Raw genomic sequence first — 17,881 nt, 5'->3', positions numbered from 1 at the left:
AAATTTAATCACTTGTTGAATGCAGTGCATTTTAATTGTCCCATTTTTTTTCTTATATATCTAAAGTCCCTGGATAAAGTAATAATGGAAATGAGTACATGTGAAGAACCACGTCCCCCAAATGGACCATCGCCTATAGCAACTGCATCAGGGCAAAGGTCAGTTGCTATTTAAATTATTCTATGAATTGAGATTGGATGCCTGCTAGGCATGATGCAGTTGAGGAAGTTGTCTCTTGTTAATCAACTTGGAACATTATAATACAGCCTGTTAAATTAAAATTTAGCTAAACTGATGATCTGGTTGAGAGAGGATTTTATAGCAACTAAACTTGTATTAAAAATTATCCAAGGGCGGGCTCACACATAAGATGTCAGTGACTTTTCTTCTTCCAAATGAATCCCTTCCATGTATAGAATCATGTGGATAAACCCTACTTTGAACCAAAGGACGGCATCATTTCTAGTACTGTTGTGGCACTTTTTCTCAGTCACCATGACTACTGGAATACTAACCACTCTGGCTGTAATCACATATCCTGATTCAAGCTCAAATTTCTCTATGTGATCTGTAGGTCATATGGAGAAAATAAGCAGCCAACTTTCACATGTGAACCAGTCATTATGTGATAGTTGCAATGAAGGATTAGGTTCCCCTCCTAAGGGTTCAAGGCACCACTTATGAAATTAGGGAAACATAAAATATAGCTTGCTGTTCAGGGCAGGCCACAACACACCTTGCTATGCACTCTGAATTTCTTGCACTTAGAGGCTTGCTTGATCACAATTAATTGATTGGGCTTGTGGTGGTGTATAAAAAGGCCTGGCAGCATATGACTTTTCAGAGATTGTGACTTGGATGTATGGATCTGAAACCACAGTTTGATCCTGGTTTTGTTCTATCAAACTGCGGTTTATACAAATAAGCCACTGTTTCCTGAATTCATAAATAAATGGAAAACTGTGGTTTTGTTAAAAGTGATAACGGAAGCTTTCTCTCCTTCTCCTTGTTCATGGACTGGGAGGGAGCTCACAGCTGTCCAAGCTGTTCTTACATTAGAAAACTATGGCTTTTAATTATGCCTGAATCACGTCACTGACTTCATTTGAAATAATAAATGTTTCATGTATATATACTAAAGTTCTGATTGAAATTCTTTCATTTTATTTCCCAGTGAATATGGCTTTGCTGAAAAGGTTGTAGAAGGAATATCTGTTTCTGTAAACTCCATTATAATAAGAATTGGAGCAAAAGCTTTCAATGCTTCATTTGAACTATCACAGTTGAGAATATATAGTGTAAATGCAAACTGGGAGCATGGTGATTTACGATTTACTCGGATACAAGAATCTCAGCGTGGAGAGGTCAGACTTACTTTAAATTTTATAGCAGGCTATTTTGAAAAGAGAATATTGTCTAATTGATATTAACCTAATTTATTTTAATCCTAACAATAGTAGCTTGCAATGTTGGAATCCCCTTTACACATACCCTGAGTACCATGGCTGCTCCTGTGCCATTTGGGATCTGTAGAGGAACTGCATATGTGTAAGCCTTTAACATCATGTTTGGTATATTGCTCAAGCTTTGTCTTGTACTGGGTGCATTATTTTGTGGTGTGCTAAATGTACTCTCAGTGGAACTACTTGGATAGAAGCCTTTATATGAACCCTGACCACTGTATTTGAAACCATATCACTTGGGGTATGTGTAAAGTGTTTCTTAATGCCTTATAGGTTGGGAGTCTGACTGTATTTTGTATATTCCAGCCATAGATATGGGCAAGTATACACCCAAATATAAATGACAGTCCTGCAGCTAACCTATGTGATAATCTAAAGAGGAAAATAGTGGAAAACACTGTGTTGAGCAAAAGAAACTTAGCATATATATTCACATCACCACCTGCAACATTTCAAAGGATCGTTAAGGAACTGTAGTTGACATTCCAGTTAATAAATGGGCACTTCCTTGTATATTGCCTGAAAATTGAAACCATGCTTGTGAATCTTGGCTATGCTTTGAAAATGCAGAATCTAAGTATTCAGAAATATACAATATATATATATATAAATATATCTCCTCAGTCATTGCTACATTGTTAGAAAGGAACTGAACACTTAAACACTGATCCAGAGGAAGCTAGTTAGGCATACTTAACTTTTCTGGATCGAAATTTAATATTTTTTAAAAAATAATTATGGCCATATATCTGACTCTGTGAAGCTGACAAGCACAGTTTAAAAATGTTGCCAGACTTGAAGCATGTACTTCTTTCTTTGAGTTATGTAGAGATTATTCCTTGTCCTTCGGGTGGGTTGTAAACAGAAACTTCTTTGTCCGGGTATTAAACTATGAGTATTAACAAATTGAAGATGAATCCAGACTGATTTAGAAATTTCCTAACCTGCTTCTCAGGCAACAGCCATTCTGAGAGGTTAAGGTAGATTAAAAGTCAACAATAGATTAAAGTACAAAATAAACTAGGAGCAGCAGAGAGAGAGAAAATGTTTTAACCTTTTTTGGTTGAAAAGTGTTGTATAAATATTATTATTAACAGCCAAATTAAAACGCACACAATGCTTGGGCACATAAAATGGTCTTTAGCTGCCACTGAAAATACATCTGATGTGGCACCAGGCAAGTCTCCATAGGAATGTGCAAATCCCTATCCATAGCCCCTGGTGGCGCAGTGGTAAAACTGCCGCCCTGTAACCAGAAGGTTACAAGTTCGATCCTGACCAGGGGCTCAAGGTTGACTCAGCCTTCCATCCTTCCGAGGTCGGTAAAATGAGTACCCAGAATGTTGGGGGCAATATGCTAAATCATTGTAAACCGCTTAGAGAGCTCCAGCTATAAAGCGGTATATAAATGTAAGTGCTATTGCTATTGCTATTGCTATTTTGAAGTCAAATTGATGGAATCTGGTCAATTTGAGTGATTCAGCCTCGAAACTAATCTGCCCTGACACCCCTCGCAAAAATAGGACTCCAATAAAATCTCCCCAGATTCAATTTGAATTGAGATTCGAGGTTCCCTTAGTCGTTGCCATTTCATCATGTCCCTCTGAGTTTCTCTGCCACTCTGGTTGGTTCCTTGCAATGTGTAAAGATCAGCTGGCGATCCCCCTTGCTTCTTGGTTGGCTTGTTACCCTGCAAATCCTTGTTTTGCCATTTGTAACTTTGCCAGCATTGCCTGTGGGGAGGAACAAAGGAGTGTTGGAGGCAGATGGAGGGACTTTCAAATGTACTTACGGGGAGTCCATGAGGCAGGTATTTCATTCTGCCTCAGGGAGAGAAAAGAGGGAAGAGCTGCTGCTTTGCTGAGTGATTTTGTATTTCTCTGTTGCTAGGACCGAGGACCCCTCTGGGTTATCCTTCCCGTAGGCTCCAAGGCAGGACAGTTGATTGGATAGAAATAGAAAACTACAGCTACTTGAAGCTGAGGGGGATAACCCCACCCAGTTCTTTTCTGTCCTTGAAAGCTCCAGGCAGAGATTTTTTCCTACTCTCATATCTTTGCTAATTCTGCTTGTTTCCTTACTGATTGCTCCTTTCTGATTCCCTTCTCTTCTTACCTTGAATATGGTATAACTTGAAAAGAAAGAAAAGAAAGGAAAAACCTTCTTTCTTCTGCTGGTCCCTCTGTTTCCCTTACTCACCTCCCTCGCTGCATGTGGTGATTGGGGCGATTAACATGCTCAGCATTCGCCTTCCGAAGGGGAGAAGCCCCCACACTGACTTTCCAGGAGGGCAGCATTCAGTGAAAGCACAGTTGTCGGCCACGGCTGCCTGCGGGCCGTTCGTGCACCTGACTTTGCTGCGTTTTTCCCAGTCGGCCACAGCCACCCCCGGGCCGTTTGTGTGCCTGACTTCGCTGTGCTTTTCCCAGTTGGCCACGGCGTTCGTCCGCCTGGCCCTGGATGTGGAGAGTTCCTCAGCGCCAGATATGGCCGCCTGCAGGCCACTCATTCTGGCTGTGTCTCCGCCCCCTGCGCAAGCACCAGCAATTCAGGAGGTCCGGGAATCAGGCTGCCTGCTAAGACCGCGCCTTACTCACTCCTTGTGGGCCCAGCACCAACTTTACGAACAAACTGTGGAAAACCGTGAGTCCCCTGGGCAGTGGCTTTTCCTAAGTAAAAGGTGCCCAGTAGCTAATCCTCCGCCCTCCTCGGCTAAGATCAGGGCTCTGGCTGTTTTTAATGGAGCGGCTACACTTAAGACGGTGGCAGGGGGCCCTTATAAAATGGCACAGGGTACCTCAGCGAATTTGGCGGGAAATGGAGAGAGCAGGCCAGAATCCTCCCAATCTACCAGTTCTAATTTACAAGCAGCAGAGGGCACTGCAGGGTCTGAGAATCAACCATCTCCCTCTCCCACAATCTAATTTGCCCAGGTCTGTTCCCCCTGAGTGGCAGGCATGGTTTTAAATTGCCATAATTGACACTATTTCCCAGATAAGACCTGCTAAGAGACAAAGGGGATCCAGAAACGGAAAAAAGCAAGAGGCGGGCAACTTCTTCAGAAAGTTTGGCTTCATCTAGCTCTCTGTGTCCCTCTCCCCGCAAGTCGAAGGCCAAAACCAAACATTTTAAAAACATAAAAAGTCCAAGGATAAGGCTTCTGCCACCAAGGACTACCACTCTTCTGAAAATTCCAGCCAAGACTCTGGGGATCCAGACCCCCTTCACCTGAGGCCCTTAGTTCAAAACAAGCTAACCTCAGGGACAGTGCCCATTGGTATTGGTGACACTGGCCTTGGAGATGATGTGGGCTATTTAGAGGGAGACATTCAGGATCCAGACTCCCTACCTGAGGAAGAGGGAGAGTGGCCTGGGTGTGAGGGTGTGGAACCTTGTAATATTTCCTAACGCCTCTTTATTGCAGATGATTTTTCTCCCTTGATGTCAAGGGTCCTCAAGGCTATTGGCCTGCAAGCTAATTCAGTACCTGACCTTATTCAGTCTGGAAAGGGAGATCTAGTATTTCCTAGAGCTGTGCCAAGAGAAATGCTTTTACCTTTATCAGATTTGTTTTCTGAAGTTATAAAGCAGGAGTGGGCATCATCGGCGGCTAGTAGAAAAACCCTTTCGGCTGCCACTAGATTCTATTCTTACCAAAAAGGAACATGTGGATCTCTTAAAGACCCCCAATACCGATGCTCCGATAGCCCAATTGGTCAGTGGCTCCTTAGTGCCAAAGGATGGCGAGGTCACACTTAAATATCCCTCTGACAAAAAGGCGGAACTATCGTTTTGCAAGGTCCATGATAATACAACCCTGACCGCGTGGGCTGCGGCTTCAGCGTCAATGGTGGCCAGGGCTTCTCTGCTGTGGGTGAATGACCTTTTGAATGACACATCCACGGATCCAACAAAGCTGAGGCAGCAACTGCTTAAAATCCAAGAGGCTCAGGCCTTTATGGCCGATACCACTTTAGATTCAATCAGGTTTGTCTCATGGGCATCTGCTGCTGTGGTTGTAGGGCGCCACCACTTCTGGCTTAAACATTGACAGGTCAATGCAACTTCTAAAAATAGTCTGACCACTGTGGTGTACGACGGCGCCAAGTTATTTGGAAAGAACGCACTTAGAGAGTTATTTGGAGAGAACGCACATTTGGAGAGAACGCACCCCTGCTAACTGGGCAAAGAGGCACCTTTTACCGTGGTGATTCTCTTTATTTAGCAGGGGGAGAGTAACTGGCCCTCTCCACCCCCAGCACAGTACTTCCAGTGACTGTAGCTGGGGTCTATCTTATGTTTCTTTTTAGAATGTGAGCCCTTTGGGGACAGGGTTCCATCTTATTTGTTTATTTCTCTGTGTAAACCGCCCTGAGCCATTTTTGGAAGGGTGGTATAGAAATCGAATTATTATTGTTATTGTTATTATTATTATTATTATTATTATTTTATTTATTAAGGTTGTGCTAGTAGAATCCAAAGACACACAGAAAGAAAGAAAGAAAGAAAGAAAGAAAGAAAGAAAGAAAGAAAGAAAGAAAGAAAGAAAAAGGGCTATGCCAACAGCCCCAAGAAAATCTGATACGCCATTTTTCAAAAGACCCTATCAACAAACTCAGTTCTCCTTTCAACCCTTTCGTGGATTCTGGTCCTTTAGGGGCCGCGGTCAAGCCTTTAGAACCCAGAGGTTCAACTGGAACAGACAGGGCGGTTCCTATAGGAACACTGGTTCCAATAAGCAGCCCTTCTTCCAGCATAGGCAGGCCAAAGGCCAACAATGACTTGCCGCTCCAAAAATTGTGCAGTTGTCCGACGGAGCACTTCCACGCCTGGGAAGCATCCGTTTCAGACAATTGGACTTGAAAGGTGATACAGGATGGGTACAAAAAAGATTAAATAGCTCCCCCTCCTCATAGGTTCCTTGCAATCCCACATCTGCGCTCTATTATCAGGCACTCTAAGCTTCTTTGAGCGATTCATCATCTACAGGAAATTGGTGTAGTGGAACCTGTTCCACCCCTGCAATGGGGGAAGGGCATCTATTCTATTTTGTTCACTATCCCCCAAAAGGACGGAACAAAAAGACCTGTTTTGGATTTAAAATTCCTAAACAGGTGGATGAAAAGGGAACGGTTCAGAATGGAAACCTTAAGATTGGTTGCAGAGGTCCTTCATCATCAAGACATCATGACATCCATAGATTTGAAGGAGGCTTATCTGCACGTTCCCATCCACAATCACAGTTAGTCCTTGCTCAGGTTCCACTATGCGGGTCGACATTGGCAATATAGGGCACTTCCGTTCGACCTTTTATCAGCTCTGCGAGTACTTACCAAGGTGTTGGCTCCACTGGTAGTACATATCTGGCTTCAGGGGATCTGGATCCTGGTGTACTAGGATGATCTACTTCTCGGTACAAAATCAGTACAGACAGCACATCGAGATTTAAACACCATTCTGTGCACCCTCCGGAATCACGGCTTCTGCATAAACCTATCAAAGAGACAGCTCTCACTGACCTGCTGTCTGCAACACCTGGGTGTCCTTATAAACACACAAATCGACCGTCTTGTTCTTCCACATGATTGATTATTACTGCTCACCTCGGAAATCAGGCAGGCTCTCCAGAGACCTATGGTGTTACTATCCACCTAGGCGAGGCTCCTAGGGCTCATGGTCGCGACCTTCAAAGCAGTCCCGTGGGCGAGGTTTCACTCCTGTGCACTCCAATGGTTCCTTCTGCCTTATCAGTGAGCCATAGTGGATCGTACAGCTACACCCCCCAGATTCTGTGTGCCTAGCCCTCAGGTGGTGGCTGCTTCCACCAAACCTTCTATGGGGGAAACAATTTCTGGACCCACCAAAGGTGATTCTAACCACAGATGTGAGCAACAGGGGCTGGGGAGCTCACTGTCTCAATCTAACTTCATAAGGGACATGGTCTGTCCAAGAAAGGAGCCACAGCATCAATTGGAAAGAGCTGCAGATAATTTGTCTGGCTCTATTGGCATTTCAACACCGCCTCCAGGGCGCTCATATCTTAGTACGAACAGACAATAACACCTCAAAGGCCACGTAAATCGGCAAGGTGGCATGTGTTCCAAGTCACTACATCAGGAGACCTTCTGTCTGATCACCTGAGTGGAGGGCCACCTGGGCTCTCTGACAGCACATCACGTAAAGGGAGAAGACAGCCTCATGGCCGATTGGCTGAGCCAAGAGGACCTGTTACCGGGGGAATGGACACGCTCAACGCATGTGTTCACCAGGATCACAGTGTGCATGGGAATACCGGTCATGGATCTGTTTGCAATGACAAAGAATACCAAAACTCTGCGGTTCATGTCCTGTTTTCCCTGCCAGGAAGCGGAAGTGGTGGGCGCCCTATCCAGTCCCTGGCCACAGGGATTGCTGTATGCGTTCCCGCCAATGCCTCTTCTGGCCAGAGTGTTGCGGAGCATCAGCATGATGCAGGCAACAGTCATTCTGGTGGCACCCTTCTGGCCAAGACATCCATGGGTCCCAGAACTTCTTCATCTGGCTACGGAAGAACCGTGGATTCTCCCCGTGTCCAGAGATCTTACTCAGGGTCCAGTGCGGCACCACAATCCACCCTGGTTTTCGACTAGCCGCCTGGAAACTGAGTGGAGAATCTTAGGTCAGCAGGGATGTACCAAACAGGTACCTCAAACAATGCTAGCATCCCGCCGATCCTCAACAAACAGGATATATCAATACACCTGGTGGTTCTTCTTGCACTGGTTAACCAGACATTCAGTACCCAAGACTGATGTTTCCTTGAACCATCTCTTCAAATTCCTACAGGAAGGGATGGACATGAGCCTACATCCAAACACTTTAAAAAGACAAGCAGCTTCGCTAGCAGGGCTCATTTCTGGCATTTCGGGCACGGCGTGCCAAAACCATCTACACCTCCTACGTTTTCTTCGAGGGGTGACCATGTTATCTCCCCCGACCATTCATAGGTTTCTATCATGGGGCCTACATACCGTACTAAAAGCATTGCAATATTCTCCATTTGAACCACTGGCAGACATATCTTTAAAGTTATTGTAATTCAAATTGCCTTTCCTGGTGGCAATAACCTTCTCTAGACCTGTCTTAGAGTTAAGGACACTCTCCATTTCTAAATCTCTCTGCATTTTCCAGGAAGACTCAGTTCGGCTGATTCCAGACCCTTCCTTTCGGCCCAAAGTGGCTACACCACTTCACCAATCACAAGACATTTTTCTGCCTTCCTTTTGTCCTCATCCAGTTTATCCCAAGGAAAAACAATGGCATAAATTGGGCATTCGCCGCTGTCTCAAAAAATATATTAAACGGACGATGGATTTTAGGACCCCAAATAACTTATTCGTATCTTTTCATCCTAGTACCATGGGGTTTGCCATGTCAGCTCCGACCATCGCACATTGGATTAGAGCTTGCATAACATTGGTTTACAAGGTCCAACATCTGCGGCCGCCTACCCAAGTTCTTGCTCATTCCACCCAAGCAGCGGCCACCTCAGCAGCATTCTCTACAAATGTTCCTATCCATGAGATTTGTAGGGCAGCTAACTTGAAATATCCTTCCACTTTTATTAGACATTATAAAATTGACCTACATGGATCTTCTCAAGCGGCCTTTAGAAGTCGTGTTTTGCAGCGGGTGCTTCCCCAGGAATAGACAAGGACATCCCTCCCTAGATGTTTCTTCGCTATGGTATGTCCCAGAAGTGTTCTCGGTCCCAGCAACAGAGAACAGAGCGTTGGTTTCACTTACCGTGAAGGCTTCTTGTTGTTGCTGGGACCGAGGACACCTCGACCCTCCCTGTTGAGGTCCTTGCCTGTTCCTGGTTGACCATCTGAGTTCTTGGTATTAGTGTTTTCATGGGGATTATGGCCAGGTCTGTATTTTATCTTACTCTGTATAATGTTGCCTTGTTATGATCTGTTACTCTTCTGTATGGTATGTTAAAGTTAATGTTACATTTGTGCCTTTCGCACCTCGGACCGAAGGAACTGGGCGGGGTTATCCCCCTAGGCTTCAAGTAGGCATAGCTTTCTATTTCTATCCAATCAACTGTCCTGCCTTGGAGCTTATGGGAAGGATAACCCAGAGGTGTCCCCGGTCCCAGCAACAACAAGAAGCCTTCACGGTAAGTGAAACCAACGCTCTGTTTTCTGCCATAGGGAATAATGGGGATTTGAAGTGGCCTCATTATTCCCCTTGGGTAGCTCCTAGGTACACCAGAGCGAGTATGTGGGTAGAGTGGTACGAGTGCTGACTACCACCAAGCTGCAAGGCAGTAGGGTACTTCGGTAATTTTGGAGGGATCTTTATGTATTTTAGATTCTCTGGTGTTAATGAACTTTTTCTCATTTTGAATCCCTTTGCTGGTCGAATGACCGTAACAATAAAGATGTGATGTGATTTGATTTTGAATCCCTATGTAGAAGTATTTTAATACTTTGTCCTAGCATCTGAACACATTCTCAGATATTACATTGCTTCTTCATAGGGATTCATTATGAGAAGAAATTAGTCACATGTGGGATGTGACTGATGGTTAGCAGTCTTGTGGACCAATACATATTGCTGAATTAGCATTTGACTTTTTTGTTTCTTTTTAAGGTGTTAACGTTCAAAGAAATAAACTGGCAGATGATCAGAATAGAAGCAGATGCAATCCAAAGTTCTCAGCATGAATTCATGAGTGCTCCAGTTCGCCTGATAACTAACCAGTCGAAAATCAGGGTCACTCTTAAAAGAAGGGTAATGTTGATTTGCAGCTACGTTATGTATTCCTGATGCAGGTTTGTAGTTGCCTGTAAAGTTGTGCTTTCGGGTTGGTGTCAACTCCTGGCAATCATAGAGCTCTGTGGTTTTCTTTGGTAGAATACAGGATGGATTTACCATTGCCATCTCCCGCGTAGTATGAGATGATGGCTTTCATCATCATCTTATATCGCTGCTGCCCAATATAGGTGTTTCCCATAGTCTGGTAAACATACCAATAGGGATTCGAACCAGCATCCTCTTGCTCCCTAGGCAAGTTACTTCCCCGCTGCGCCATTAGTTGCTTGTACCTAATGGTGCAGTGGCAAATGACTTGACTAGCAAGCCAGAGGTTGCCACTTGGAATACCCGCTGGTGAAACCCGTATCTTGGGCAGCAGCAAAATAGGAAGGAAGATACTGAAAGGCATCATCTCATACTGTGCAGGAGGAGGCAATGGTACCCTCCCCCCCATATTTTACTGAAGACAACCACAGGGCTCTGTGGTCACCAGGAGTTGACACCGACTCAACGGCACACTTTGCCTTTACACCTGCCATATTGCTAATGAAAGCCCTCTCTCAGCCAGCACCCGAAGGGGGCACTAAGGTACAGCAATAACTGAGAATAAAGATTCTAGTTTGTTAGCATGTGCATAGGGTTGTCAACTTTCCATAAAAATTATCCCAAATTGGAAATGTCTGTTAAAATATTTGTTTATACATAAAAATGCTGGGGCTGGGTGACAGCTTGCTTTCCCTCTCCTGGCACGCTGTTGGCTCTCAATCAGAGGACTTATCTCAGCCTCCATAGAAAGTGAGACAGGTCCACTTGGGGTATGGAGGGGCAGGGGCTGACAGCATCTCCCTTCTCCTCTGTCTGTCAGAAGCGGGAGGGGTAGCTAGTTGTGAGAGGAGGAGGGAGGAGCAGTGGTCAAACTAGGAATATGCTGTAGAATTGGGGGGGGGTGTTTGCTTTTTGGCCTGATTCCAGGGCAGATTCACTTGGCTTGTATTTTCTTGCCACCAACATTGGCAAGATATACTTGTGAATGTCAGAATTCAGTGGCTGCTTGCATAGTGTTTCATTTCCCATTAATGCTGGCATGGTTTATTTCTAAGAGACAAACTTGTTTGCTACTTGGATTAATTTATTCTCGTTTAATTTTGGCAAGTCTTTCTTTTGGTTGGGGTCAAATTACTTGGCTACTTCTATATAATTTTGTTTGCCACCAGTGTTGGCAAGATGGTGTTTGAGTGAAAAAGTGTACCCCTCACAAGTAACATCATGGGAAATATATTGGGCATCATTTATTTAGTCTTTTGATTAAATATTAATTCATGATTAAATTGTCACAATATTGTTCTTGTATGTATGAAAACATTGAATATTCATTTTCAGCCTTTTGAGTATCTTGATATTAGGTAAAGATGTGTCTGTAAAAAAAAGTTTGGTTGTCAGTAACTCCCCGCCACCATTCTGTTTGTAAAATAAAATCAATTCAGGGGTTAGCATCCCTTGTTCTGCATCTTACTAAACAAACAACCGTCTTCATCCTATACCTGAATCTCTTTTATATCAAACCAGCACTATAGCTGATATTAAATATTTGCTTTCCCTCCCAACAGTTGAAAGATTGCAATGTGGTGGCATCTAAACTGATTCTGATTCTGGATGACTTGCTATGGGTTTTGACTGATTCCCAGTTGAAAGCAATGGTACAGTATGCCAAATCTCTTAGTGAAGCAATAGAAAAATCAGATGAACAGAGAAAAAGTCTAGCTTCTGAACCTACACAGGTAAGCTAATCTGTCATTGCATAGGAAGCTGCCTTATACCAAGTCAGACCATTGGTCCATCTAGCTCAGTATTGTCTACACAGACGGGCAGAAGCATCTCCAAGGTTGCAGGCAGAAGTCTCTCTCAGCCCTATCCAGAGATGCCAGAGAGAGAACTTGGAACCTTCTTGCTCTTCCCAGAGCGGCCCTGTCCCCTAAGGGGTGCTGACAACGCCAATGGTGCCTATGTTTGCGCAGATGCCACTTACATGCCAACATTGCCCTCAGGCTGCCGGGACCAGCCCTGAAGTCCTGTGGTGTAGTGTGGCATTTAATACTGACAGTGCTGTGGTGCAGGGGCAGTGGCAGAGTGACGGAGGGGCGGGTAAAACCTGCCTTTCTCCTTTTTAAAGCTCTTACTTTCCCCCCTCCGAAATGATTCAGCTAGAGCAGCTCGAAGTGTTTCGGTGCCTCGAATTAGAGGCACCAAAATGCTTCATGCACATTCCTATCTAGGGCATGCCTTGGGGGGAAAAAACCCAAGTTTAAGAGTGCCCACTGCCAGGAAAGTGGCATCCCATCTTGACAACCTCTGGCCCAGGGGCAGGGGCAACAAGTTGGGGTGGGGCACGTCAAGTCTCAAGCAGTCAACTGCATTAAGCCACCGCTGCTTGTCCGCAAGGCAGGCAAGAGCTCTTCATGGCTCCAGCTGTAACTGCAGGGTATTCCTGTCTGTGGGCCAGCAAAAAAGTACCCGCAGGCCGTATCTGTCCCCCAGGCCTTAAGTTGTTCAGGCTTGATCTAACTGGTTAACATGTATCTAACAAATAATGAGAGTCCTACTCATTTTTATTCTACAATATTAAAGGGAAGCTATCCAATAGACCAAAAGAACCAACTGTTGGACCATTAGTGGAAATAAACAAGAAAATGAATGTCAGGCTAAAGTTTAATTATCAGTGCAGATTTTAACACTACTTGAAAACAAAGGGCTAAAACTATATGGAGCCAAGATATTCAAAGGATTTGGGCTCCAGATATTTAGCTAAAGATTATGATTATGATTTATTGCTAGCATTGTAACAACAGGTCTTGTATTTGTAGTATTCCCTCCTCTCTTTAATGACCTGAATCGTAGTATTAAAGAGAGATCTTTAACCTCTAAGAATATAAAATACGGGTTTGAAATAGATGGGCCAAGTTTATTTCCTTAAGATGCAAAGTTGCATTAATGTTTTATCTACTCCTTGTCACATTGGCCTGCTAGCAGGAAAAGAATCCTTGCAAAAGTATAGTGATCTTATGTGATAAGCATTGTTATGCAGAAGTGCAGTATCATGCTTCAAATGTTTGGAGCACCCATGCAAAGCTGCCCTCGGTTTTTCACATGCACATAGGTGAAAGATTTGTATTAAACCACCTTTCTAAAGTTGGCTGCAGGAAGCTACTTGATCTGGATCGAGATCTGTCAAGATCCATAAGAATGGGTAATACGCCTGCACAGGACCCTCGCGGTAGCATGCCACAGCTTGTCAAGGCAACCGAGCCCTGCCCCCTTGCCTACAGTGTGCTAGGCACCATGTTCTTCTGTTCTTTGACAACCGCCGTTGTGTTCAGTCCTTTGGCTGTTACTCCTCGTTGGTAAAGTTCTTTGAGTGCATCTATTTTTTAAAAAACAACAACAAACAATGGACTGGTAATTTCGGTATTGGACTTGGGAACAGCTTCTGGACTTGGTTGGCGTTAATACAACCTTTTGAATGGACTTCAACTATGACTTTGGATAACCCTAACATAGCTGAGGAGAAACAGAATTTCAAGAGATGCATGGGCTGTAACGCCAAGCTTCCTTTGAAAGACCTCCACAGTTTGTGTCTGATTAGCTTAGGAGAGGAGCACAGTGTCTCCTCTTGCAAAATATGTTCGTCATTTTCTAAGCAACCGCAGAAAAATCCGGCTTTGCGACTTCGCACCTCCATTTATGACAAGGTATTAAGCCCTTTGACATCGGGAGAACCCTGCCCTGCAACTTTGACATTGGCAGCAAAAGACCTGGTGTCTACTCTTAAGCCAACTTCCTCGAAACAGACATTACCATTGACATCAACTACTATTAAAAGCCGAAAGGCCCCTTAGAAGTCGACTCCAACATCGACACCGAGACAATCTAAGTCGAAGGAAAAGCATTCGAGATCAGATACTTGTTTGTCTTCACCACCTAAATCGTCGGACTGTGGATTTGGCATAAGAAAGAATGTTGTCCCCATCTGGTCTACAAAGCTTGCTACCTAAATCCTCAACACCAGCAGCCAAGACCAACCACCACTGCTTGACATCAAAAACCTCAACATCGATGAAAGAATCATGGTATCAAGAGAAGCCACTCAATGTCAACTGCCCTTCGACCCCGAGACTGTTGATGTTGAGGGCTTGTTCTCTGTCTCCAGCCCCCACTCCAGTCGACTCTTCAGCCCTGTTGATGCTTGGTCGACATCAAAAATCACCATTGGCATTGACACTGACTGTGCAAGGCCCGATTTCTACTTGAGATGGTGTTGTCAGCATCGAAATTTTATTGTTAATTAATTTATTTTTATTTATTGTTATACCGCCTTTCATTAAAAACAATCTCAAGGCAGTTTACAAAAGTTAAAAAGCATATAATAAAAATGACAGTTAGAGATTGGTGACTCCACAATGCCAAGCCCTGATACTGACATTTGATGTCAAAGAAGAGGACAGGGAGGCGTTATTGGATCCTACCACTGCCCGCATCTTGTTTTCCATACTTGATTCTGAGTCAGGGACCCCTTCAACATTCAAAGGTTTTCCTCCAGACCAACACACTCCACCACCATGTTCTCTGTCTGCTGCCCATTTGGCAGGCCCATCTTCATGGCATTTGTGTGGGTTTGCGCATTTGTCCGCTGCAGGGGCGACTCTTGCATCGATGACTCTGGGGACTAGATCCCCTGGCTTACCTTATAACTTTCAAGAGGATCAACCCTGGAGATCCTCACAACCAAAGTCTTATATGCTCTAGCAGCTGCAATGACTCCAATTCAGACTGTCCAATCTCTAGCAGGAGGTGATGGCCCAGTCTTACCGGTGAAACCCACGGTACAAAGTTTTTCTGTTGAGACACAGATGGTCCCCTGGCCAGCTATAAAATACTTGGTGAATATGACTACTCAGACTGTTTTCAAAAGCACTCATATGGGGTCTTAGACTTGACCTATTCCAACACTACAAGAAAAGGTTACCATTGAGACTTAGATGTATGTACCACCATCACCAACTCACTCACCTTCTGAGCATCATGGCTCTTCTGACTTCAAGTCTGACCCTGATGAATCAGAGGATTTGGCCAATCCTCCTAACAATGTATCTCCAGCCACACATGTTTTGCCTAATGAAGGATCATCATCATCATCATCATCATCATCACATTAGGGAGATGGCAGCAGCACTTGGACTTGTTCTCAAGTCTGAGCTAGCCAGCATAGATGACCCTGTTTATAATTTTATGATAAAATCTCAGTCATCTCAACTGGTGGCGCTTCCAGTCCTCCTGGTCATTTCTAGGGCTGCAAAATGTGAGTGGAGGTGATCCACACTACAACCCCCACTTCTAAAGGACTAGCAAGTTTGTATCAAATACAGGAAAAAGACAGTGAGTACCTTCTAAAGCATCTCTCTCCAAACTCACTGGTTATTGTCTGCGCCATCTCCTTTTCTAAGACAGGTTGCCGTCATGCTACATGCAGACCAGGAAGGGAGAAAATGGATATTTTGGGGAGAGAAATCTACTCCACCTTATGTCTATCCATAAAAATAGCAAACTATTTCGCTTGCACTGCAAAATATAACAATGGCATATGGGAGGCACTTCAAAATGTTCTGGATATCCTCTCCCCAGAAGAATGTAAGAAAAAGATCCAACAACCATTGAACAAATCAGCGGCATTTACTTGCCAGCAGTTGAGTACTGCAAAACACCTGGCAGAGTCGGAAGCATGTTGCTTGGCCACTGCAATTTCTCTCAGGAGACATGCCTGGCTTCAGTCTACCAAACTACAGGGCAACATGAAAGACAAAATAGAAGGCTTACCTTTTGACAGTAAGGGCCTCTTCAGTGAGGACACGGACTTCACCATGGAGAAAATGAAAAAAATCAAAGTTCACTACCAAAACCTTCACCACGTCTGCGTCAACCTCTTCCTACAGCTCCAGATACCATACTTACTTGAGACAGAAGACCACATTCAGACAACAAGAGTGCTGTGATTTTAGGAAACAGTACCAGCCTTATCACAAACACCCTTTTCATGGTAAGGGGAAGTCAAGCCAATCCCAGCATGCAAAGCAGCCTGAGCCTCAGAAACATCTTTGAGGTTCAGACCCACCCATGGTCAATGCTAGACTCCTGCCACTTCTACAGGAAAGAGTTGTACAGGTGCAGTTAGACAATACCACTGTCCTGGCCTACATCAACTGGTGTGGAGGGACAGTGTCTTGAAGTCTTGGTGCACTCAGCCCACATTTATGGCACTGGTGCATCTGGCATCAAGTCTCTCTGATGGCCATACACATAGAGGGCCTTGACAACATCCTGGAGGACAATTTAAATCGAGTTTTCCCACAGCAGCAACAGCAGTAATGGGAAATCAAGATAAAATACATTACACCTCTCCATAGATCTCTTTGCCACTTCAGAGAACACAAAGTTGACTCGTTTCTGCTCCAGGGCAGGTGACAAGCTATGATCACTGGGAGACGTCTTCCAGCTGGATTGGCAACAGGAGATTTTATTTTATTTTATTTAGTTAGATTTATATGTCACCCTACTCCCATAGGACTCAGGGCGGCTTACAAGCAATAACATACACAACAACGTACCTTGTATGTTTCCTCTGTGACCACTGATCAGTTTAGTGTCTGCCTTCTGACTGCTCCAACAACAGGTATCCTGGTGACTCCGTGGTGGTGTCTGTTTGTAGCATTCAAGGGCTCTGTGAGAGGCTCCTGCATTTCCAGACAAAGAATGTCCAGATGGTTAGTTGAGCTTATTCTGCTAGCATACAAGACACAGAATGTTCAACCACCTGAAGCAATCAAGGCCCACTCTACCTGTGCCTACACTTCTTCAGCTGCACACCTATCGGGGGTAACCTTCACAGACATCTGTAAAGCAGCAACTTGGTCCACTGAGTTACCTTTCATCAAATATTATGCCATAGATGTGCACTCTGCTCCCAGGGCGAGTTTCAGGAGAAGCATTTTGAAGTGGGTGTTACAATACCTACTACTGCACCCTTCCTCCATGGGGAGCTTGGTAAATACCTATTCTAATGGATCTCGACAGATCTTGATCCAGATAAATAGGTCGCTCACCTGTAACTGTTGATGGTAGAGATCCGTCAACGTGCATGAGACCCTCCCGGACCACCCCTCTGCAGTAGTTCTACACTATGTTCATTTGGAGTGTGCATGCTACTTTCCTTCGAATATGAACTTACCTGATTCCAGATCATCCTCCCACGGCAGTCGTTCAAGAACTGAAGAACATGGTGCCCGGCCCGCCTTTAAATAGCACACTGTAGGCATGGGGGCAGAGCTTGGTTGCCTCAAGCTGTGGCATGCTACTGTGAGGGTCCTGCACAAGTGCATTACCCATTCTTCTGGATGTCAATGGATCTCTACCAGATAGATAGTTACAGGTGAGCAACCGGTTGTTCTGCACCATCTTCCACAGTGCCAGTATGTTGTCTTTGGTCTGTGTGTGTACAACCTTAAGAATACGACACATATTTGTATACCGCTTTTCAACAAAAGTTCCCAAAGAGGTTTAGATAGATA

At 44.4% G+C, this 17,881-nt stretch overlaps 1 protein-coding gene across 2 annotated transcripts in view; it reads left to right on the top strand.

The window, feature by feature from the left end:
- BLTP3B (bridge-like lipid transfer protein family member 3B) overlaps window positions 1–17,881 on the top strand; it is an 86,284-nt gene that overhangs the window by 30,400 nt on the left and 38,003 nt on the right. For both annotated transcript variants that reach the window (XM_053252787.1, XM_053252788.1), the window contains exons 4-7: window positions 67–158; window positions 1,175–1,364; window positions 10,101–10,241; window positions 11,873–12,043. In XM_053252787.1, the coding sequence (XP_053108762.1) occupies window positions 67–158; window positions 1,175–1,364; window positions 10,101–10,241; window positions 11,873–12,043 (594 nt within the window). The remainder of the gene's footprint in view (window positions 1–66; window positions 159–1,174; window positions 1,365–10,100; window positions 10,242–11,872; window positions 12,044–17,881) is intronic.

This window comes from Hemicordylus capensis, chromosome 5, assembly GCF_027244095.1.
Source record: "Hemicordylus capensis ecotype Gifberg chromosome 5, rHemCap1.1.pri, whole genome shotgun sequence".
NCBI classification, from domain to species: Eukaryota; Metazoa; Chordata; class Lepidosauria; order Squamata; family Cordylidae; genus Hemicordylus; species Hemicordylus capensis.
Note: the sequence above shows the minus strand (reverse complement) of the source record. Positions and strands in the feature narration are given on the sequence as shown.